Source organism: Lacerta agilis, chromosome 10, assembly GCF_009819535.1.
Source record: "Lacerta agilis isolate rLacAgi1 chromosome 10, rLacAgi1.pri, whole genome shotgun sequence".
Classification (NCBI taxonomy): Eukaryota; Metazoa; Chordata; class Lepidosauria; order Squamata; family Lacertidae; genus Lacerta; species Lacerta agilis.
Window position 1 is genome coordinate 42,330,637 of NC_046321.1, and position 25,691 is coordinate 42,356,327.

The 25,691-nt window shown below is 41.4% G+C and overlaps 1 protein-coding gene across 1 annotated transcript in view; it reads right to left on the minus strand.

The window, feature by feature from the left end:
* LGR5 (leucine rich repeat containing G protein-coupled receptor 5) overlaps positions 1 to 25,691 on the minus strand; it is a 66,242-nt gene that overhangs the window by 38,268 nt on the left and 2,283 nt on the right. The window contains exon 2 of the mRNA XM_033161931.1: positions 5,158 to 5,229. Within this exon, the coding sequence (XP_033017822.1) occupies positions 5,158 to 5,219 (62 nt within the window). The 5' untranslated portion in view covers positions 5,220 to 5,229. The remainder of the gene's footprint in view (positions 1 to 5,157; positions 5,230 to 25,691) is intronic.

The window sequence follows — 25,691 nt, forward strand, 5'->3', positions numbered from 1 at the left end:
CTGTATTTATAATTATCGAACCACATCTGTGTGTTTTACTGATTTTTGTGAATGTCCAGAGAATTTTGGTCTACAGTAGTCAAGAAAAGTTAACACCAATTTTATTCCATGCATTGTTCACTTTAGTATAATTTGTGTCAGTGGGACAAAAGAAAGTTTCAACCATGGGTTGGCCTGGTTTTATGTGGTCATTATTTTATTTTAAATCGCTGCTACCCATCTGGTATAGTGAATAATGAATGAACTAGTTCAGGTTGCAGTTGAGGTTCTCCTTGGAAGAGCCAGGATTGCCTGTACTTCTCATTGCCTTAGGTTTTGAATCTCACGATTTAATTGATTTTCAGTAAAAGCAAAGCATATTTACTCAGAAGCAAGTTCCCACTGTCATGAGAATTACAAGGTCCAAGATACAAAATAAATGTTCATAAATGTACCAGGTAAACACATACATAAATATATAAACCACGTGTCTGAAGCAGTACAGGAAAACAGTCCTAAAGCCATTTTGACTCTTTCAGCGACCTCAAATATTCCTCTGCAGTCTGGATGGAAATGGGAAACGCCTCCCCATTGTCTGTGTGCTCAGAAATCCTGCCTTAAGGGTACATTTGGGTATGAATACGGTGAACCTGTGACCTGGACTCAGAAATTAAGTATTTATCATCACAAAAGAATGGCCAGGTAAACCCATTGACAGGTTTCCTGCCAGACAGGATTCTGCTGTAGACCGCCCCTTCTGTGATGTATGTATGATGTATGGGGGGGGGGGGGGTCTTGAGCTATAGGGTGGCAATTTCAAAAGTCTATATAAGGGCTTGCACACCTTTGTTCTGAGTTCCTCATCCCTCCTGCATGGAGGGGGGCTGGTGAGCACCCTGTTGCAAGATCAGACTTACTAGCTGCTTTGCTTCTTAGTATTCTCTGGTTCGCCTCTGTTATTTTCTCCTACCGATAGAGAACCTACATAAGGATTCTATACAGGCTCTTAGGCACCCCATAAGGGAAAAGGAGCAGTTTTTTCTTATAACACACTGGTATCAGTGTGAATTACTCTATAAGTAGACAAACCCATTTCTAACGTACCTTTCAGGGTACAGGGCTGTTTGCAGATTTATTTAAAACAAACAAACAAAGCCAAACACATACAACCATCATAAATGTATGCTGCAGAACAATTCCTGACAGAAGTTAGCCCTTGCAAGCCTATAACACCTGTGCTCAGAGATGTGCACAGATTTACTACTGGGCCAAGCTCTAGGCATATAAAGCTCGTAACAACTTGGGACCAGTTTACCTATGAGATCGCTTTACCCCACATGCGCTCACTTGACTGCATCGATCAGTGTAATTGGCACCACTACAGGTGCTACATAATACCAGTTCCGCATTTGTCAGTTGTTTAGTGTGACAGCACCTGAACTCTGGAACTCCCTGCCCATTGAGATCAAGCAGGTGCCTTCACTGTATTATTTTCTGGACATGCTAAAAAGATTATTGTTTTCAACAAGCCTAGCCATATGCTTAGGAAGATGAGGGAACTTTAATATGTTTTAGTATTTTAACTCCTGTGTGTTTAAAAGTGGGGTTGCTTTTTTATTGTTTTATCTTTTTGTAAACCACACTAAAATTTTTAATCAAGCAGTGTATAAATCTTATAAAACAAACAATAAACGCAATTTCAAAACAATGCAAATTCCCAAGTTGCATCGATTTTTGTATACTCACGATAGCCACTCTGACTAACACAACTTCTACTAGTTAAAAATATAATAAATTCTATTGATTTTTAACATTTGGTAGTGGCAACATTGTTCCCCAAAGTGCTATACTAGCAGCAGCGGAAAACTATTGGTATGAATGCTTTAGCACATGTCCAAACTGAAGCAATGCTTCCATTTTTAAATAAGCAACACGACAGAAATCTAAACCATAACCTACATTTTATTTGCTTGGCTGCATCTCGTTGTCTGAGACAACGGAGGAGCAAATGGACTGTAAACAGGAACCTCGGTTAAATTAACTAAAGGACTGGCCACTGAAGAGGCTGAGTCAGATTTTACAGCTGTCTGAACAGCCTTACGCATGAGAATTCAAATGCATTTGGATATCCAGTTTATTATTGCTTTGAAAATAGTTAGCTTTTATAATAGTTATTGTTGCTAGAATAATCCTCTGTCAGAAAGAGCGAATGCATGAAACTAAGAAAAAAAATACTTTTTGGCTATTAACCCAAACAGTTATATGAGAAAATACATCAATTTTTAAATGCTGTGTTCTGTTGAGCAGGGCTTTTCTATTTTAACTAATATTGTGGAGTTCTTACTTCATACCAATCCTGTCTCGTGATGGTGGAATTTACTGCTAGGGGTAAAAAGGTAAAGGGACCCCTGACCATTAGGTCCAGTTGTGTCCGACTCTGGGGTTGCGGCGCTCATCTTGCATTAATGGCCGAGGGAGCCGGCGTACAGCTTCTGGGTCATGTGGCCAGCATGACTAAGCCATTTCTGGCGAACCAGAGCAGCTCACGGAAATGCCGTTTACCTTCCCGCCAGAGCGGTACTTATTTATCTACTTGCACTTTTATGTGCTTTCGAACTACTAGGTGGGCAGGAGCTGGGACCGAGCAACGGGAGCTCATCCCGTTGCGGGGATTCGAACTGCCAATCTTCTGATCAGCAAGCCCTAGGCTCTGTGGTTTAACCCACAGCGTCACCCACGTCCCTCTGCTAGGGGTAAGAGCTAGTATTTAATCTACCCTGCTCCTTAAGTCCCGCCTTCCAGGTGAATATAGAGGAAGTACTGCTTCATCCCCTCTCAGAGCACCATAACTGCAAGCGAGTTTTACAGGTTGGCTTCAAAGGACATCTTTACCCTGCCAGCAGGTCCAATGGTTCTGAAAGGTATTGCGTCTACTCCCTTTACCTTTAAAGGTACCCAAGAGTGGTCACTGAACCTTAACTGCCTATTAACTTCCTGCCAATGTTGCCAATTAACCTGTTTAAAAGCAACCATCCAAAAAGGACATCTGCTGGAAACCTAGTACAGAACAGGTGAAATAAACCAGCCAGCAAAGCCAACCAGCTGACATGCAGAAGGTTTCTACTCGCCCCCCTGAAAAACAACCAGCTAATGTCCATACTGGATAAAGGGTGGGAGGGAACCGCAAAACTGCAGAAGTTTTGCAGTGCAGCGTGCATGGGCACATAAGAGGCACAATGTCAGTTGCCCCTCCCTAAGTGGCTGCAAATGCCACCTGATGCAACTGCTTCAGGCACAGTGCCATTGTTCGACTTCTACTGTTAAAAAACCCCAGCATTTTTGTTCTGAAAATTGTAATTGCATTCTTTTACACTTGTGCTGTGTCTTTGTGCTTCATTATGGAATTACCAAATAGTCCAGGAAAGAATGTTCTCACTAATGCCCCCCACCAATTGATTAACAAAACTGAAATCACACAAGAGTCACACATATTCGTCATTAAAAATAAAAAGGCATGAGGCTTAGTTTGTTGGTTTGTACCTGTGACTGAGACAGAGCTAACTTTTAAGGCAGCTTTGTCACCTGGTTGGCAAAATGGTTGTCACCCGAAACTAATTCTCAAATCATTCTGTTGAAAGGGAGAGGGGAAACCAAACAGACAACCCAAGTGAACTTATCTGTGCATTATTCTCCTAAGGGCACCTGCTGTAAAGTTGTTGAGCAGTGTACTAAAAACTTCTTGGAGCTTTGCCCACACTGCTTTTGTTTGTAAAGCCCAATTTTTCAGTCTTAGAAAGGAAACTAGATATGTCTTATTCAATGATGCTGTAACTAGCCCCAGCAGCCTTCTGGCTTTCTCCTTTAGAGATGTAAAAGTGGCTGCAGGTTCTACATAGTTTGTGTAATTCACTCAGTCATAGGCAGCTGAAGGAGACTGGCTGGCGAGACTGTAAAACAGAACAATGCATTGGCATTCAGAGCACTGATGCTGCAGTCAATAGCTTAGGATTCCCAACAGGACGTCCTCACACGAAGCGGCATTATGCATCCCAGTGCAAGTTTGGACCCTTTTCTAGACAGAAAGTGTGTTATAATGAGAATAGAGGCCATCCCAGTATCAACTGATCAGGTCTCACATTTGGAGGGAGATCCCTAGATACAATCCCCCTTGCCCCCATGATTATAGACAGTAGCTCATATTGCATGACACTACTAAGTCAGGAAAACTTTGGGTATTCAGGAAGAGGAAGTGATACATTGATTTGCATCAACAAAACTGCAGCTGTCCACGATATGTGGGTTTTTGTGGCTTGCCACTAATTAGATGCCACAAGCTGAGTGTCAGAGGGAGAAGCAGAGGTACAAACACTTTGCTTTTAGTGAACCTCGCCAGGATACCTGTGCCTTGAGTTACTGTTGATGTAAAGAATGAAAATCCAAAGCATTCTCAAATTCTTAGTTTTGTGGTCACTTTGTTACATGCAATCATATGTGCATAGAGTGGTTTCCTCTTCTGCCTGGCCATCATCACTGCTGATCAACATTCCACTTGTGATCCTGTGTTTGATTAACTAGTTTTTACAGCATAGTGTTTTTTCTTTTTTTAAAAAAAACAACAACAACAGAAAACACCAAATAGAACAAATAAAGCTACGCAGGGTTCTGTGTTTCATAGTCAGCCTTGAGGGATGCTAAAAGCTAAAGAGTAAGGAAACAGTAATTAAAAGTGATTACAACAAGACGACTTAGTACCATGAAATGTGAATGCAAGTGTCCTTGACACAGGCAGAACCAGACAGCAGGTTTTGGTTTTGATTATAACTTCACTTGCTATTTTAATAAACATGAGCTGGTATTCAAACTTTTAATATCCTGCTGCTTAACTATTTCCAAATAGCAATCCAGCTTTTTTAAACAACCCTTAAAAAAATTAATTTCTACAGCCTTGTCTCTGCTTAGAAAAGTTGTAGCCTCGTGGTAACTCTTTAGGTTTTTTTTTTTGTAAGTTTATTTCTAGAATCACAAGCAATTGGTGTTTTCCCCCCCAAGCTAAGTGTTTCCGCATGTGCCAAACGTGTCAGAGCTCACAGCTTTTTCTGTGCTGTGTTATCTGGTTCCCAGAGAAGTGCCTAAGAATGTTCTCTCAACTATGTCAGTCAAAGATACAAAGATACATACAGCTCTTCCAGGAAGCGGAGATTGTGCAGCGGGTTTGAGGACAGTCTAGAGATGTTGTTCATACTGAGATCGCTGAGGAAGGAAAGAGACAAGAGTCTTAATACAGCACACGTAACTGCAGTATACAGCTTATGTACATTTTAAAGTAGCACATTAACAAAACAACAAACAAAAATAGGTCCCTTTCAAAGTCAGATGAACTAACCAGAAGTATTTAAGCCATTTATTGCAGATGATCCCACAAATTTCTATGGCATTGCTTTGAAGCAAATGGTTTTAGAACAGCAGGTGTGGCTTATTAAATACAATTTTTAAAACTACTACCACATATTTTTGGTTGAGCTACTGATTTCAATACACCACAGTAAGAAATTAAAATAGTTGACACAATCAGGTTGCTTCTTGCTTTCTTACAAGAAAATTGATTCCTGTGGTAGATAAGCTGCAACACGATAAAACAATATTTAAATATACTTTAAAACAATGTAGTAACCTGTATTTCACTCTTGTTAGTTGCAGATTGCAAAACAAAGGAATTGTGCCCTATATTACTGCCCTAATACTATAATAGCAAATATTTTGACTCACAGAAAACCAAGCACCCCCTACATTTCTCTTTTTAATGGGCTCCCTTTGCAGATTCTCAAGTTGCATTAAATAAGTGAAATGAACCACAAAACAAGGGTGCAATCTGATCCTGCTTGTAGCACACTTCCTGGTGGGGTTCCACAGTAGTTCCTGGCACAGGAAACCAACAGGTTTTCCTAAGTCACATCAACCTCACTTTTATGCAGTATTCCGTTTAATTATACTTTTTTTAAAAAAGCCTGTCCCCCCCCCCCCCTCATGCTAGTACAGGGTAATTACCGTTGCTTCACTGGGAAGGCTCCACTAAAATACATGGGAGCTATACAAGACATTAAAAAGGTTTGTGCCCACTGTGGGGCTTTCCTGCACAAGCCACTTATGAATGGGAGCTATCCAAGCAAATGGACCTGTGTTATTTTTTTTTTTAATGAATCACTTCCCATAAAGCATCCTGAAGCAATTTGAAACATCAACAGTAATACATACACACACACACACACACACACAGAGAGAGAGAAATCTTTCATGGGTGGGGAGAGAAGTGAAGGGAGGACTCCCCCCCCCAAGCAGTCCAATGAAGACTGAGCATCCTCAGTGGCCATGGAATGCTGACTGGTTGCTTGAAGTGGGGTTGCGGGGGAAACAGAAAATACCCCACTGAAGGGGAGAATGGAACGGAGTATTACAGAACAATGCATGGCTGACTGGCCTGAACCCTGAACAGCAGCACTCTACTCAGCACCACGTTTTGCACTTGTATAACTCATTTATTTTATTATATTTCTATATCACCTTTCTGCAAACCACCAAAGCTGTGCGCAACAGATCAAAACCAATTAAAAACGTTAAATGAACAATAAAGAATAAAAACATTGCAAACAGCAACACTATTTTTTTTAAAAAAGACCAAATTAAGAAGTGTATAATCATTAACTAGTATAGCATAAGTATTGCTACACCCAAAATCAGCATATTAAAAATACAAAAATTGCTCTAATCGCCATTTTTATTCTTAAGAAAGTGGCAATTGCCCTGATACACTAACAGTGTGGGCTGTAATCCAGCTACAAGGGAACACAAGTTTGAGCCACTGATTGTATTGGAGGAAGTCAGCCTGAAACTTAGAACATTTTGCTTCAGCTGACTCAGGTTGTAGACCTGGCAGCTAATGATACTTAGTACAGAACATCTTTCATTTTGTGGGAAATGTTATATTAAGCAGGTGTTGTGGGTGTGCATTTTAAGCTCTTATCATGCTGATTATTCAGACCAGAGGCTAACACTGTTTTTAGCCAACATTTTAATGCAGAAATACATTTTTACATATAGTTTACAACTATTAATTTGACAGCATACAGTTACACAGGGCAAACTTGGGAATAAATGAGTTTTATTGTTAAGAAATATTAATAATTACCCATTTTCAGCTCAATGTGTTGTTTAGCAGTCACTTCAAAAGCTAATTTATTAAACAACACCAGAGTAGTTATTAAATCCCCTCTTTTGTTGTAATATTTAATCATGCCTTTATTTCTCTGGCTACTACCCCCTTTGTTTTGGCAAAGGAACAAAAGATTTTCTTTGGCAAAGGAACAAAAGTACAGCAAATGAAATCCCAGTCAAATTAATTATATTTTAATGGACAATAAGATAAAGCCTTCGGGTGATGACGTATTTTGTACATATACCAGCAACAGTGCTTTTAAAAAAATGAATACTACACATTTGAAGGGAAATGTTCTTAATAGGGCCGATTTCTGCAAAAACAAAGACCCTACAAATTTGTACTGTGACAAATATTGATACATGCCTAAGGAATTAGTTCCAGTTACAGGTGGGTAGCCGTGTTGGTCTGCCATAGTCAAAACAAAATAAAAAATTCTTTCCAGTAGCACCTTAAGAGACCAACTACCGGTAAGTTTGTTCTTGGTATGAGCTTTCGTGTGCATGCACACTTCTTCAAATAAGGAATTAGTGTCCAGTTTGCAGATTTTCATATAAAAATCAGATCGGGCTAAGGTAAACAAAACAAAAAGCCACCCAGTTGCAAAAATCACACCTGGGAACAACTGTCACAATCTCACTGCTGCTGTGCCCCAAGTTGCCTGTGGGTGGCCTTTGGAACCAATTTGGGAAGGCGAAGTCCTGGCATCTGGCCTCATGCATGCACTTGCATCCTGCTATGGTTGGATGCTGCACTACTTAAGCCCACCCCATCTTCCCCTCAGGACCAGACTTTCTCCCATCACCTGTTGTCATTCTCAGAGAGGATTCTTCTTTTCTGGAAGCCCCCTCTACTTCTGGCAACCTGCCTTCACCAACATACCAGACCTAGAAGTTGTGGAGATTAGGAGACTTTCCAGCACTGCTGTAGCGCAGCCCTCAGAAACTCAGTGCTATCCTCTTTGACTGGCAGGTGACCTCCATTAGGAAGCTGGGTCCCAAGTACTCAAACCTGATATACAGTGGCATATCAGCATTCAGTAGGCTTCTGACCAGTGCAGCAACACTCTGACCTACTCGAGGGTTGAGCTACATGATGACAAAGCTTTTCTTTTCTGCTAAGTGTACTTAAACTGGCTACTTTTACAGTGAATAACAAGCAGATTTTGGATGTCAGTCTAGAACGTCCCCAGTCTGGTTCCCCGCCCTGCACTCCAATTTGCCCTAAATGTGCTGTTACACCTTTGGGGGACAAATAGCTGTTTTCAGCAGGGTAACATACTCCAGATCAGGGCTCCAAGCATGTTTTTTTCTTCAAAACAAATCATAGTTTATGTATACCTTTTTTTTTTTAAAGGAATGTTGTTAAAACATGTAGTTTCGCTCTTAGCCTCACTTGCTAGCTTTTTAACTTTGTCTACCGGGTTTATTGTGTACTCTCCAGGGTCCTGATGCTGTGGGCACCATTGCAGTTGCCTGACTAGTATTGTATGTTCATTTCTGCCATTCTCATAGCATTTTACCCACGTTAACCTGGTGCAGATGTAACACTTCTCTTAGCCATAGTTAAGAAATCAAGGAAAGGGTCTCAGGGTTCTGAATTCTTTGTTTCTATCCTGCATGAAATCTTCCCTCCTTCTTTCAGCAGTGAATATGGTACAGTGCTATGCCTAATTGTGGTTGTAATGATAGGTCAAAACCTTATAGCTGAAACTGGTTTGCAAACCATGATTTATGTTAACTATAGGATTGCAGAGCTGGAAGGGATCCCAGGGGTCATCTAGTCCAACCCCCTTCAATGCAGGAATCTTTTGCCCAACATCGGCCTCAAATCCATGACCCTGTGATTAAGAATCTCATGGTTTGCACTTATCAATTGGTTTGCACTAGTACAAATGCAATGTGGTCTTGTGCCTTTAGCAGCTGTGGGGTAGGCAAAAATTTAACAGAGTAAACCCTTTCTAGATGTTGTCAAAGGCCTTCTCAGCACAGTGGTAGGAGTATTCTAATCTTATTAGGTATACTGACACAATGTCACCAATGTGGTGAGCAATATATTATCAGGGCAGCTTCAAAAAAACGCCCCCACAAATTCATATTTTTTTTTGCTAATAGTTTTCAAGATATAAATACCAAACAATTACTTTATAGTAATGAGAAAGGACGATGAAGTGACTGGTTATCATTAAATCTAATGTTTCTAATATTATTTACATTATAGACCAGGGGTGATTCTGTCCCCAGAAAAAGGACAGTACAATAGGGTTTGGATAGGCACAGATACTAGCAACTTCTGATTGCACTGATCCTTGAAATACCTCCAGGTAGCCTACCTGTCTTCTCGCACAGGTTACTATTGCCAGGGTAAGACTGTTCAGCAAAAGTCTGGTAGTATCAAGAGCCAGTTGCACACATGTACAGAGAGGGTAGTCTGTACTGCTAGACAACGTCTGCTGGGCTATAAACAAAATGAGACCAGGACACTGGTGCTACTATGAACTTAAGAGGTGAGAAGCGGGGAGAGGCAGGCAGTTAGGGAAAGGGGGAAAATGAGAATAGGAGAAACAAATGATGGGCCTTTCCTACCTCACCTGGCTGCTGCCATGTCATCCAGGATGGAGAACAACAGGCCTACAGGGGTGGCGTATGTGAAAGTTGTGAGTGTTTGGCTGGAAGCTGGAGAGACAGTGACTTGTCTTGCTATGTGCTAGATTTGGTGCTCCCCTGGAAACCGAATGGGGAAATAAGATCTGTTGGAGGGGTAAAACTGCGAGCTCCTCCATCCTATGCTCAGGTTATATATATGTGTGTGTGTGCAACTAAAGCTTATTTATCCTAAAGATACCACAGTTTCTTTGACCACAGTACCCTGGGCCAATATAGGAACCTCTGAAGCATCTCACTGCTTAGAGACTGGGGTTGTGTGTAACACATCCATAAAAGCAACCAAGGCTATTTCAATGCTGAAACCTAGCCATACTCTAATAAAGATAATCAGAAACATGAATTAATACTTGTCTCAATATCCCCAGATATTATTAAATTAATTATATTTTTATTCTCCATACAACTCACAAGAGTAAATGTTTTTTGGGGTTGTTTTTTTTAAAATGAATTTATGAATAGTTTGTAAGTGCTTTTCTTCCTCTTTTCTACACCAAAATGTTAACTTGTTTGTATGGGTGATATTTGCAGAAACGCATCTGAAAAGGGCATACACCACATACATATAAATTGGAGTTTGACTAGTTGTTAAGAAAGTTGAAAGGGAAACAAGCTTCTCGAACTTTACACAGGTTGGGATAAAGGTTTTGGACAAGGTTTCAGATTCGACAAAATTCTTGACAAAATTTATTCCGCCACTCCCATCTCCCACATTAAAAAACTATTAGCAGAAAGGCTATTGAAAGGCTGCCCATGATCCCAGAGACTTTTCTGGAAACAGTTCTGTTTAATTCTCATGCCTGCACAATAGCAGTTTGGCACAATCAGTTATACACAAATGTCTCTAAAAGGGGCCTTACCTCCTCTTTTCCAAGGCCACTTGTTTCAAGGGCTCCAAACAGCAAAGCAAGTCAGTGGAGGGTATGTAGGGAATGCTTGCGGTGGGGGGAAGAGAAGGAGCTTCTGCTGAGATATTTCAGAGTCAGGTCTCTTTCTATAGTGGGAGGGTTTCCCTTTAAATCTTTTTCAATAGGTTATTGATGGCTTTGAAACTTAAATGGCATTTGTCAACCATCAGTAAATCTTTAAAACTTTTTCTGCAAATAGCCCAACTCTAGGTCTCAGCTTTTCCCATTAATCTGTATGTAAGGCCACTGAAGGCTTTTTCAGAGTTTAGATAATGCCTAGATTAAAAGGTCCATTCAGAAGGGAAAGCTTTAGCATTCACCTTGTGTACATAGCCATTTCACCAGTGGTATTCATGGGTTGTTATTTCAACTCTGCATTTGTCTTGCAAACAAGACATATGCCACAAAAGGCTTGGTAGAGACATTCTTTAGTGAATTATTGAAATCTATTTGCCTATTTGTCATGGCTTGTTATTTTTATTATGTATAAGCAGTTTGAATCCGGGAACTTTAAACTGACAATTGTTCAATTATGTTGCTATTTTAAAAATGAAAGGTACAATTCAGCAATGATGCTGATAAAGGACAAATAGGGTGGTTTGACTTACATTTCTTTTATTGTTCCCAGATGAGTTCCAACATCTTAGATGTTGCATTTGATGCAATTAAAAAGAACTTTGGAAAAATTGTTTTAGTATGTTTTGTCTTTTCCTTGTTTTATAGACTTCCATTGTTTATTCATTTTGTTCCTTTCATAAAAAGGATGCAAGAGGCGAAAGATTAAGACATTTTTAAATAGCTGGAAGCATCTTCTTCCTGCTCTCCAAATCACATAAACTGAAAATATTTCAAGATTGAAAGATTTGCAGCACTATTTGAGACGCCCTTAGAGTTAGCCCCACAGTTCCATGTGAAGGTGCTACTGCTCAACATCTTTAAGTGGACTTTAAAGACCTTTTTATTGCTGCTTTTAAAGGTTAGAATGAGTTTGTGTTTAGTTTTCTGGCATGGCCATGCTAGTCCATGCTGGTTTTAGTAACATTTTGCACTGTTCAAAATTTAATAATGTCTTTTTAATCTCTCTTAACAATTGTACAGCTTAAGCCATGACACCTGAGGGACAACTGCTGCTGGAGAGGCAGCCCAGTTCCTCAGATAATGTTGAGCAGAGAAAAAGAGATCCCCACCACCACCAGCTATCAAATCATTTCATGATTCTAGGATTGTGATTAATAAAGTTGTAGCAAACCCAAGTTTGGCATCTGCCTCATTATTATTCCACAGGAGACAATAGGAAGAAAATGGAGCAGGGCACCCAAAGCAAATGGGGGTCATGATCAGGGCCGTCTTAAGCAGTGGCGGAGTAAGGCTCCGCGGTACCCGGGGCGGCAAAGGAAACGCCCCGGGGGCGGGGAGTCGTGACATCACATTGTGACGTCATGACGCTCCGCCCCCAGGGCGTTTCCGGGGGTGCCGGCGCCGCTTCTGCAGCCCTCTTTTAAGCCGAAGAGCTCGCTTTTAAGCTCTCCGGCTCAAAAGGAGGCTGTGGAAGCGGCGATCCGATGACAGAGTGCGCCTGCGCGCGCAGGCGCACTCCGTCGTCGGGCCGTGCGCTGCCGCTCCCAGGGTGACGGAGGGAGCGGCAGCGCGTGGGAATGGTGGGAGGGGCTGCCTCCTGCCACCCCCACGTGCCGCCGTTCGCTCCGTTGCCCCAGGAGCAGCAGCACCGCACACACCGTGCGCTGCTGCTCCCGGGGGGACGGAGCCAGCGGCAGCGCGTGGGGCTGACAAGCGCCGGCCCCTCCTGCCACTCCCCACGCTGCCGGTCACCCCGGGAGCAGCAGCGCTGCACGGACGGGGTGCTCCCTCGGCCGTGCGCTGTTGCTCCTGGGGTGACGGAGGGAGCGGCAGCGCTTGGGAATGGCGGGAGGGGCTGCCGCTTGTCACCCCCATGCGCCGCCGCTCGCTCCGGTCGCCCCAGGAGCAACAGCGCACGGCCGAGGGAGCACCCCATCCGTGCAGCGCTGCTGCTCCCGGGGTGACCGGCGTTGCCTGGGGAGTGGCGGGAGGGGCGCCGCTTGTCGCCCCCACCTGCCGCTTGTCGCCCCCACCCGCCGCTTGTGGCCCCTGTCGCCCGGGGGCGTACCGCCCCCAGCGCCCCCCCTAGCGACGCCCCTGGTCTTAAGCATATCCAGCGCCGTGGTGCAAAGCTCCCTCCAGCGCGCCTGACCCGTTTCCCAGAGGTTTTTTTTTAGGGAGGATGGCGCTGCTGGTGGGGCTGGAGGAGGCGGGCAGCAGCTGGAGGGCGGCTCCTCCGGCGGGGAAGAGGCGGAGGATGGACACAGTGCCTCCTGGCTCAGCTGGATGCTTTGTTCCATGGTCGCCATGGCAGACGGAGGCTCCAGATGCGGCTCTGCTTTGGTGCGGCATGGCGGAGGTGGGCGAGGGCGGCGAGCTGATGCTGGGAGGTGCTGCATCCAGCCTCCGCCTCTTCCCTGGAGCCCCCCAGAACTAGCCTCTATGGGTCAGGATAGGGGGGGGGAGCACAAAATGGGAAAGTTGAAATGAGGCAGAGGAAAGCAGAGACTTGGTAGATAGAGGTTAACAGAATCACAGAGAAAGGGGAATCAGGGAAATAAAGAAGAGGAAGCTAATGGGCTGAAGAAGAACAAGTATCTTATTCCATTTCCATATTTATGTTTCACCTTTTTTCATGTCAGGTGTCTAACAATAAAACAAACTACAGTACTTAAACCTCTGCATGCAACTAATCTAGGTGGGTCCAGTCATTAAGTCCCCAAAGTACTTGACAACCTAGAACTATTCAGTTTGATACATGACCTCAGAAGGAAAGAACCATCAAGAAGGACTGAGTCAATTTGTATAAGGCAATAAAAGCTAAGCATATTTCCCTGTGTGTGTGTGTATCAAAATTTAAATATGACTACGATGAGTAAATGGTATAAATTAACAAATGTATTTCTTAAATAAAATACTAACTATGGCTGATTAGTAGCACATTATCCATATTCCAATCACTGGTAATAAATTTAAGGAACTTAGGAAAATACAATGTCATATTCCAACCAAGACACTTTTAATATTTAAATACAGATAGCAGAACCTGTATTCAGTAATACAGATAATAATTTAGTTTCATAATCTTATTCTTCCCAATTTGAAACAGAATTGTTAGTTAAAACCTATCCTATGTCAGCATCACAGTTTGAAATAATGTATTCTCTGATGATCTGAAAAGTTATACAGTACTATGCTCCCAAAAGTTACAGTGTCTGCTGTTCCATTCCATATTCAACACGATACTATTGGCTTGCTAATTACTTTTATCCAGAGGGATATTAGTTTTATCTTCTGAAGCAAAACAAATTAGACAGATCATGGCTGATTAGAATGCAACAGTAAAATCTCCTTATACTTTCTATTCCACTCCATTTCTCTCCAAAATAGGGGTGATGTCAAATTCATAGGTATTTCCCACGCCAGTCTGGACTCTGTTTCTAATAAGTGCTGTGGCTGGAACAATGGTTCTTACACAGTGACTGAAGTTCTTTAGTTCGGTCATTGTGCACAAAAAGAACAGAGAACTCCTTAGCAAGCATTTGATGAAACATCTAGATTTCCATATTTCCCTAATTGCATTTTCTAAATGTGTGTGCATCTTATCTGACCAGAGTTTAAATGTTCTCATTATTTCACTGCTATGGCAAAATAAGAATGTGAAGGGCTGGAATGATAATGATGTCTCAATTTATACACTTGAGGAGGAAAAATGATTTAAAAATAAACAAAAGTGGGTGACAGGAGTCCTGATATTGTGTATGCCATAAATGTGTTATTTGAAATAGTGGCTTTCTAAAATGCTTCAAAAGTTCTGCTTTAACTCTAAATGTTTCACCCTGTTAATGGGTTGCACTCTCATTTTTTTCTGTTCACAGAATTTTGCAAGTGTGTTTGTTTCTTCGTGAAAAGTTTTCCTAAAGTTTGTGTGCCACAGACAAAACAGATGGAAGTTGGCTGTGCTATTCCTTTATTTATTGTCAATTACTATATGTTAACAGTAGGTCTTGTATTTAGATCCATTTAAACTTCACTATGCAGCTGCCCATTTGAAAATAAAATGGTTGCCTTCTTCACTTCAGTGGGCGCAATACAAAACATCCATTGAGCTTTCCCTTTATTGCAGCTGCCAATGCCCAGCCCGACTTTTAACAAACCAACCAAGCGGAATAACAATGCGGCTGTAACATTTTATGGTATTTCTGTTAGTTCTCTCTTTTGAGACCGAAGGTGTTAATTAGGAATCAAAGAATACTACCCTGCCAGCCTTCTTTCACAATCTATATACTGGTCACTGCAGTTTTCAGAAGAGAAAAATAAATCTAATAAAGGGACAAAAATGTTGTTTGCCACACCAGTAACATGTACTTAATATGCTTTGATCCTGAATACTCATTCTCAAGTCTGAAATGTCTGGGTGGGAGAGAAGAAACTTTAATAAGAGTTTAATTTGCTGGTGAAAATTGATGTTCTTGTTACAAGAACATTATCAACAGCTCTTCTGTTCTTCTATTAAAACATAAACTGTTTTTAACGAAACATAGTTCTCTCTCTGCCAGGTATTGAAACTAAGTCTCAGGCTTTCTGGCATTACCTATCAGGTATGATTCAAAAATTTGGAGAAGATACTGCTTAACAGATGTCAAGAGTTCCGCTTCAAATAAATACAAAAAGTCTTATGTGGTAGAGTAATATGTAAAACTTCCTTGTTCATATTCCTAGTTAGAAAGGCAGCTTTTGCACTACAGATTTGATAATGGTGTTCATGTATTCCACACTCAAAGATATCAGCATGAAGTCATTACCTTTAATCTTCCATCAAACTTAAAACCTTGAAATAAAACTTTATGAAGTCAGCACTGCTGGGAATTAGTCAAGCTTCCTAGCTCTCCCAGCAAGAGCTTTTACTGTTAGATGTCCCAATCATGCCAAAATCCATTAATCCTGCTGGAGGAAGACAGAAAGAAGCTCAAGTTGTTGATTTAATGTTAATGGATTGAATGGACTTCCAAGGCAGCCTACTGGGTTGTCTAAATTATAAAGCAAACAAAGCAATTTAATTTAACTTATATTTGAAATGTTAAAAACAAATTCATAGTGTAGCTTTGGGAATTAAAATTTTTATGAAACATGTTGACCAGTACATCATTTGAACAGGTTGATTGCAAATCCTGTGGCCATATCTAGTAAGCTGAGATGACAAAGCAGCAAGGATACTTCTAGGAGACATGGGAAAAGGTAAACAAAATTAAGACAAAGTGTGACAAAATGAAGAATAAAGCAAGCCATTAGGCTGGTCCAAAAACAAGGGCCAGCTTTCGAAACACTTTCGGTCTGTGACAGATATGTAGTTCAGCAAGGACATGTTAGCTTCCAGTTGCGCAACCAGAAGTTGATGTGACCATGAAACGGCTGGATTCAGTTATTGGATTGGCATGCAAAACAACACCACCACCACACTCACTCACTCCATGGTGGTACAGCCTATGTCAACATAGCAGAAGGACATATGGACAGAAACCACAGCTGCCATGGATTCAAAAGGCAGAGTGATAAGATCCTAATTCAGTGTTGCACCCCAGGTAAGTTACTGGATTTGCACATGGCAGAACTGGGTTCAAACTATATACTCTACCACAAGCTCATGGGGGACCCTGGGCAAGTCGCTATATCTGAGCCTCAGTTTCTTCACATCACATGTTTGCCTATCTTTCAAAGCTATTGATGGATGGGATAAATAATCTATAATACTTTACAGAGGGAAAAGTGGGGTGTGAAGTTGCCACCCATAAACTGGTAGGTGGTGAGACTCAAAGCTCTGTTTCCTGCAGGGGCGGCTGCATGACCTTAGGTAGTACAGCTGACATAGCAGGCTTGAAGTCACCACCTGTCCTCTGACAGCTGGTGATATAAATCCTTTGCACTTTAAGGGTCTTGATTGTGCCTTGGAAGCTTTATCTATACTTACCCCACTCCTGACATCACATAAGATGTCAGATGTGGGGTAGGTGGCATGGTTTGGGGGAAAATGGCCTCATGACCCAAAATGAGATCTATGGCAGTTCATCATCCCTGATCTATATACATATAGTCCGCCCCCCATTATTATTTTTTAATGAATATATTCAATTACTTCAAAGATAACACAATAAGAACTTTGGAGCTCTAAGTCTTTAATCTTCATCAGTTTAAGAAGTAGCAAGGAAATATTTGGTCGAATGTGTTAAGAATAGAAAACCAAGCTACTCATGTACCATGATCTTTGGAATTGCTGCTAGCAAAGGGACCACGTGCAAATTCTTCAAGCCAAGTACCGGTAGTTTAACCAACTAAGTTTCTTTAAAAAGAAAAAAGAAAAAAATCATAAACACTTCCTCTCTAAAGCAAACAAAACTGGAGAACTGCTTCAACTAACATTTCCTGTATTTCATGGTATTTCACTTGTCTTTAGTAAATGTAGCTGAGTCCCCAAAGATATGAACAGTAGTTGCTCGGTCCCAGCTCCTGCCCACCTAGCAGTTCGAAAGCACGTCAAAGTACAGTACAAGTATGTATGGGAACCAATAGGAGCTGTTCAACCACCTTACAGGGTCCGCCTCCTGGCGCGACCTAGCCAATTACAGACGAGCTTGGTGGGTGAACACTCCTATCGGAAACAAGTTAACTAACAGAGTTTAGCAGCAGCTAGTCAGTCTGGCTCGGGCAGGCTCATAGGCAACATGGCTGTTCTTGAAGTCTAGTTCTGTTTTCAATAATAAAGGACTTTTGGAACCTACACAGCCTCTGCCTCTTGTTCTAGCTTAGTATGTAACAAAGTAGATAAATAGGTACCGCTCCGGCAGAAAGGTAAACGGCGTTTCCGTGCGCTGCTCTGGTTCGCCAGAAGCGGCTTTGTCATGCTGGCCACATGACCCGGAAGCTGTACGCCGGCTCCCTCGGCCAGTAACGCAAGATGAGTGCCGCAACCCCAGAGTCGGACACGACTGGACCTAATGGTCAGGGGTCCCTTTACCTTTACAGTGGTAGCGTTCCAGAGGTCCGGCTGGATCCCGAGGTTTTCGCAACTGGAGAGACTGCTTCTGCGCATGCGCGCGTGGCAAAAACCCGGAAATATATTTCCGGGTTTGCTACTTACATATCCCAACGTTTAAGTAACCGGAGGGATACTTAAGTGGCGGTACGACTGTACCTACACTTTGTAACTCCCTTTTCATTCAGATAAGCCTATGTAGACACGTAGAAGCTGACACATGGCATCTTCGTTACATATCTTTAGGCACCAGGCAAAAACATTATTCTTCTCCCAAGCCTTTGGCTAATTAAACCATCTATGGACTGTGTGTGTGTGTGTGTGTGTGTGTGGTGGGGTATTATTGTTTGTTACTTTGCTATCTATTTTTGTGTTTTTATAGCGTAAACCACCCTGTGATCATCAGATTAAGAGGGGTATAGACATTTAATGAATAAATAACAAATAGCCTGTTTTTAGCTTTACTGTTGATTTTAATTACGTTATGAATTTTTAAACTTGGCCTTCTATTGACTTTAATTTTTGCTTTATTTTTGTAGACTACTTAGAGGTTTTGTTTACAATCAAGCTGCAATATAAATGTTGTTAAATAACTAAAATGAAAGGAGTCCCAAACTATCCATATTTATTTATTTAAAATAATTCTATATTGTCTCTCCTGCATTTGAGGCACCTTAAAATATTAAAACACAATAAAGACAATTACAAAACATTACGACCAGATAATTCCACAGCAGCATCTTCACACTTAAATTTCCACCAGCTCCGAAAGGCTGCCTTTCAAATATAGGTCTTATAACCCTATTTTAAAAAGTTGTGTAATGACTCTGAACTGAGCTTGAAAAAGACCGCCAGGGGTAAAGCTCTCAACTTGTCTGGTCCTGCTTAACAATCTTGATGCCCTGTCCTGAACTAACTGAGGTATCTGGACCATTTTCAGTTGTGGTTCCACATATACTGAACTGCACATATACTGAACTGCACAGACTTCAACTGCCATGCCATGAACAGCCAGGGTTGCTATAAATTAGGGTGAGGGAATCTCAGCCCTATGGATGGATGAGGCCCTGCAGGCTTGTCTGTCCGGCCCTCTGAACTGTACCCAGGCCATGTACCCCTCCACAATCCATACTTCCAGGACCCTGCTCTGCACTGTCTAAAAGTATTTTGGCCCATTTTGAAAGTATCCCTTAAATATTGTAAAGCCTCATGCTTACCTAGATGAAGATAAGTTTCTGTATGCACACATGCATATTGGGGTCCAGACCCTCTACCACTTAAGCTCACTGCATTGTTACTGAAGGGGGTTAATCATCCAGACCTTATCTGTTTCATGATCAGTAGTCCACACTCAAGCTTTCTCAGTTACCATAATCCCAAACCCAAAGAATTCTGCTCTGTTTGGCAACAATGGAACTCGCCTCAAGACCTCAGCAATCACGATAATACTATTCCTTAAATTAACAACAAGGAAACATAAATGGTATTTTTAAATGCCTGCAAACAATTAACAACCCCACCCCCATCCTATTCACTTGGATACAAATCCCACTGATTTCGGTGGAAATGATTACAATTGCAGTCTTTAAACAATAATGGGCAGAGGCTGCCGAGAGTATAAAAAGAAAGCTTTCCAAGCTGCTCCAAATCTGAGTTGCAATTTTAATGGTAAGCATTTGAAAGACAAACTCCACTGGGGGGAAAAAGGCCAAGTTAACAAGGGAACACTTGAAGGAAGTCTAATCTCAGTTGGCATGTTGACTGGGAAGGTCAGCTTCATGCACGCGTTCACAGCTGGAGTCGGGCTCCCTCTGTCAGGCCAATTGTCCTCTGCACTCCAGATACTAAGCCAAACTGAAGGTGCCTTCACTCTGCCAGACCCTTGCATTTTACTAGTTTAAAGGGAGTTTCCTTCCCCCACCACACCACCCTGTCAGTTTACATATCATTTCCACAGAGCAGTCACCACAAAAAAAGGAGCACCGGGTGTATGCTATGCAATGACTTTTTCAGTCTCCCCTTAAAGTCACACAACCCTGACAATGCATATAAAAATTCCTTTCCAGTAGCACCTTAGAGACCAACTAAGTTTGTTCTTGGTATGAGCTTTCGTGTGCATGCACACTTCTTCAGATTCTCATACCAAGAACAAACTTAGTTGGTCTCTAAGGTGCTACTGGAAGGAATTTTTTTTTATTTTTTATTTTGTTTTGACTATGGCATACCAACACGGCTACCTACCTGTAAATGCATACAGATTAAGCAAACAGGGAATGCAGCATGTTAGTTTAGTTGTGCTTTATTTAAGTACAAGATGGCCCAGTATTTAAAAGCAGCATAGTTTGCCAATTTATACATGTCAAGGAAAACAGAATTGACTAAAATGTATTTCTATAATGCTAGCATCCTTGAGCTTAGCCACCATGATCTCAATAACCTTACCATGCATCATAAACATTTATGACACATGGTGAATTTATTTACTTACCTTATACTATTAAACTTTTGTTGTGTGGTGGTCTCGTGACTAGATACAAATAAACAAATCTGATCTATCATGATTTATTAATTGTAAACTAGCCAAAACAGTGAATTGTACAGAGATGTTAATCAGATGTAGAAACTCCTCACTTTACTGCACCTTTTTGATATTTTTTTCACACAGCCAGAATTTTCCTTAGATTGCACATTATTCTTTCACTGGCTTTTTATATTTTTGTTTTCAATGGTCCAGATAACAATCTACTTTTTAAATCGTACTTAAAACGTTTTTAGAGAAGAATAAATGTTTAAACGAAAATGAGAAGAAGTAAAATCTCCCATCACACTTGCTTTTTTCAGCTATGCTTAGGACTGAAAAGTGTATGGAAATGGGTTCCCCACCCCACCTCAGAAGGATATATATTGTCATCCTAAGGACAGCACTTAAATTCATCTCAGAAAAGTTCAGTCTAACAATAAAAATATTTTGGAATGGTTCTTTCTATAAGCAAAATATAATTAAATACAGTATATATTTAATTATATGGTTTGCTTGGTATTCAACTCTGAGCAGACAATCTGAAGTTAATGGCTATGGCTTACAGGGTAGATCTACACACAGGGGAAAAAACGCCATGTAAAAATTGCACGTATTTTTTCCCCTCTCCTGAGCCATCTGGTGTTGCAGGTTTATAACACATTAAAACATTGGTTTTTTACTAATGTAGCTGAGTCCTTAGTTTCATTTATTTCCGTGGGTCTACTCTGAATAGGACTTAGTTGATTACAAACCTTGCTCTCCCTTTTCCACTGCCCTTGATATAGCTCAAATTAGTCTGCTCATTGGCAACAGCAAAACACACACTTTTGTTATATATCCAGTGTCTTTTGGGGGGGGGTGCAGTGGTACGCATACCCCTAAACATTTTTTGAATCTTTGTACTTTTGTCCATTTACTGTATTTATTTTTCTCAATTTGAACTATAAAATGGTGATTCTCTTGAGTCAAAATGAGAGTAGCCCTAAACTATTCTGGGTTGCTAGAACTAGGATCACAACCACAGTTAGCCACAAAACCATAATGGAAACCTTCTTTAACTGTGATTTGGCATGTACTCTGAATGAGCTACACCACTGATGCTTAATGTTATTTGGAACACTTGAGACCAGATAGCAATCAAAGCAATCCGAAATACTATGGGGATATGATTGACTGTGGGCTATTTCTTATCACACCTTCATGCACAGTATTTTAGTATTCCAAAGGTACCAGCATCACATTTTTAAATGCTTGAGCAACAAGATGTTCAGGAGTTTTCTAACCCTACATTGTGTCTTTTAGTCATCAATGAGAGTTGGCAAATGGATTAGAGCTATGCCACTACATAATTAGGCAAACTTCAGTTTAATCACAACATCATGCAAATAGCAAAGGGTTATGTCACTGGATCCTGTTATTAAGTACCGGTATTGTGCAGGATGACTGAAATAATGCAGACAACCTATCTTGTAGGGCATTTCCTACCTCAATTTTTTCAACTCTTCAAAAGAAAAAACATACACTTCAGAATCAGCTATGCTTTAATATAGCTACCGGTAATTACTAGAAAGCCAATTTTCAAAAGTAAGTGGCGCAGTTCATAACTCCAGCTTTCCCCATCCTCTGGTTTTTAACAGTTCAGTCCTGGCCTACAAATTCTATGTTACTAATGCCAAAATCCTATGACACTTTTGTTGTTGTTGTTGTTGTTGTTGTTGTTCAGTCATTCAGTCGTGTCCGACTCTTCATGACCCCATGGACTAGAGCACGCCAGGCACCCCTATCCTCCACTGCCTCCCGCAGTTTGGCCAAAATTAGTTGGGTGTAAATCCTATTGAACTTAGCAAGACCTCAATAACCTTAGCAATACATTATTTGCTTAATGTATATGCACACCATTCTTCAAACAACTGGTCCCCGGGGTAGCTATAGGTTGATCCTATTTTAATTTACTTCTGACTACATATGTATAGTTCCAACCTATACATTCACTATCCTTGATTCCAAACAGCACAGATGAAACACTTTACAATAAATGTGTTTTGCCATGTTCTACAGCAGGGGTGGCCAACTTCCAAGAGAATGCGATCTACTCACAGAGTTAAAAACTGGCAGTGATCTACCCCCTTTTGGGGGGTTCAGGTCAAGGTTGTTGAGCTTCTTTTTAGAAAGGAAAGCCATCCAAGTTTTTGGGGGGTTCAGGTCAAAGTTGAGCTTTTTTTTTTTTTGAAGGAAAGCCCTGTTTGGGGGGCTTTTTTTAGGGGAGCCAAAGTTGCTGAGCTTTTTTTGGGGGGGAGCCAGTGATCTACCAGTGATCTACCACAGATGTCCAGTGATCTACCAGTAGATCACGATCTACCTGTTGGACATGCCTATTCACATGAAAGAAAGCAGTGTTTTTATATACCGTACATTATCCATCAAGTCTCATCTGTAGGCTGGATAGGCTGATGACAGATGTCTGAGGCACTACAGTGGTACCTTGGTTTCTCGAACTTAATCCATTCCGGGAGTCTGTTTGACTCCAGAAACCGTTCAAAAACCAAGGCATGGCTTCCGATTGGCTGCAGGAGCTTCCTGCACTCAATCAGAAGCTGCAGAAGCCTCATCGGAAGTTTGGCTTCCGAAAAACGTTTACAAACTGGAACACTTACTTCTGGGTTTGCGACATTCGGGAGCCAATTTGTTTGACAACTAAGCTGTTTGGGAACCAAGGTTAACACTGCACCTGAATCCTCAACTTTCAGGAAGGCAGAAACCTTTGCCACTTGGCTGCTATGTCACATTTTGACTGTGTCCTCCTGCCTGTCCCTGTGGTGTACAGCATCAAAAAATTTCCAGAGGAGCAGTTGTGTTTGTTGGTTTCAGCAAAACAATCAGTCTTGTGGCAACTTATAACTAACAAATTTATTCTGGCATATATATTTTGCCACTCTTGTTTCCAGTGAGGAATTGTTACATAGAATGAAGTTCTTAGTCAATAGCTTTATTTGGTTAACAACAAACAAAAACATTCAGCTAGGAACATTAATTTGTACCAACAGTGGAAAATAAGGAGGTGAGACACAAGGTTGTGTGAAATAGGCCACGTTTATTCATTTAAAATGGACCAGCGGTGGGAGGAAATGGTGTGGATAGTAGCTGCATATGGCAACTGTGGTCAAGTCAGCCCTGCTAAGAATGAGGAATAGCATTTCATCCCCTTTCCTTATGCCCTATCCTGCTTCATAGGTTGGCCCCAAAGATGTTCCCTAACCACAGCCTCAAAGACAAATCTGTTACTCTTAAAGATGCCTAAGGAGGCTCAGCAAACCTTATTATTTTTGGCCTATGTGGCCAATTAACCTATTCAATGGCTGCCACCTGCTAAGAGCACCAGCCACCAAATCAGTACAGTGTAGGCCAAAAAGTAAATCAGCAAAGCCAAAAAAATCCTACTTGGTCCCAGAAGGCAACTAGCAATGCCTACAGGTATACTGAACAAAGAGCAAGGGGTGGGTGCCAAGGAATGGAAGAGGCTGTAGGAAGGAGAGGTAGGCTTAAATAGTCCAACCTTAGCCCACCATCTCCTTTAGCATTAACACGTGCTAGGACTCTTGAAGCTTCCCCTTCTCTAAAGGGCTGCAAAGGTTATTCAGCACCACTTCAGCCTTCAGGCAAGGAGATTTGTTATAATGGTTTGAAATAGCATTATTTTCTCTATGAAGTTGACCTCAATAGTAAAGTAAAAAGATACTGGGTTAAATGGAGAAATTTCACTACCAAGAATTACTACGATGACCGATAAAGCAAAGCATTGTTCCAAACAATGGTTGAAGTTGAGAAAGAAAAAGGGTGGTAATCACAAAGTTTCACCCAATTAAACAGTCCTTGATGTCATGTTAATAGCAACAAATTGATGTCTTTTCTATTCACTTTCATGAAAAGTAGCACTTTTCTCAAAGTCCTACAATTATTTTAAAAGCGCAGCAATAAACCTTTATCCCGTTGTATCATGCCAAAACCTATACAAATGGAATTTGCACACTTTTTCAAGCATTAAACTGGTGGATATAAATGTGACCTAAAATCCACAAGACTGAGGTGCAGCATCGCCTCCTGGGTTTGGAAGAAGAGTTTTCACATATCAAGGGGGCCTCCAGTATAAAAGTCTCATACTCTACTGTGTCCAAATCTGTTTTGTCTTGAGGAAAAAAAAGATACCCATCATGTTCAATGCCTTTGACCTTCTACCCAGTAGCCACACCAGAGAATATTAGGGGTGGGAATCCAATGTCAGATCAAAGTAAAAACACTCACCAGGTTTGATAAGCAGCATATAGACAGGGGTGGGGGACCTTTTCCAGCCTGAGGTCCACATTCCCTCATAGGAAAACTTATGGAGGTCACACACCTATAGAGGGTGGAACACTGAATGCAGAAGGCTACATTGCTGCCCACATGCAGAAGTCAGAGATTTCTTCACACACAAGCACATCTCTCCATCCCAGCAAGCAAGAGCAACTTCCACAGTTGAAGGATGTATTACAGCCAGGCAGAGGCACTCAAGAAGGAAGCAGAGCAGAGCCAGAGAGCAGTGTGGCCTGGGCAGGGCAGGGCACAGCTTGGAAAGCATCCCAAGAGCCGGACAGCATGCCTGAATGGCCACACCCACCCTCAAGTCAAAGCTTCCTTATCTCTGATATGGAGACTACAATTTCCTTGGCTAGACCGAGTAGTAGATCCAAAACGAAGCATTGATCTGCCTTCCTGGGCACCTGCTCTGGTCTTAGGCAGAGATCAGTTAAAGATTAAATAAATACTGCACTTCAAGCCATGCCTTGGGGAGAGGAGGAGAAGCGAAGGTAAAGACTCAGTGTATCCAGTCAGTGCTACCAAGTTTATGTTCTTGCTTCTTATTTTTAACACTCATAACAATGCATCATTATTATACAGTGGATTGGTATAAGTACCAAAAGAACATAAGATAGGGTTGCCATATTTCAAAGAGTAAAAACCAAACACCCCAAAAGTTGTTGAGCCTGGTGAATCAGGCCAGTGGCCCATCAAATCATACAAAATACTTATATATGTACCTTGCACCTATTTTGAATGGACAGAATAATGCATTTAAATGGCTTATATCCTATTTCTAATAAACAGATGTTTAAGGCCGTATCTTGTATAACCTTTCTTGGAGTAAGCCCCATTGAACTGATTAGGATTGCACTGTAAAGCAACATCTACACAGGTGCTTTGGCAAGAAATTGATTGTTTTTCTAGGATGCCCCTTGTAGTATGGTTTCTAAATACATACATCCCC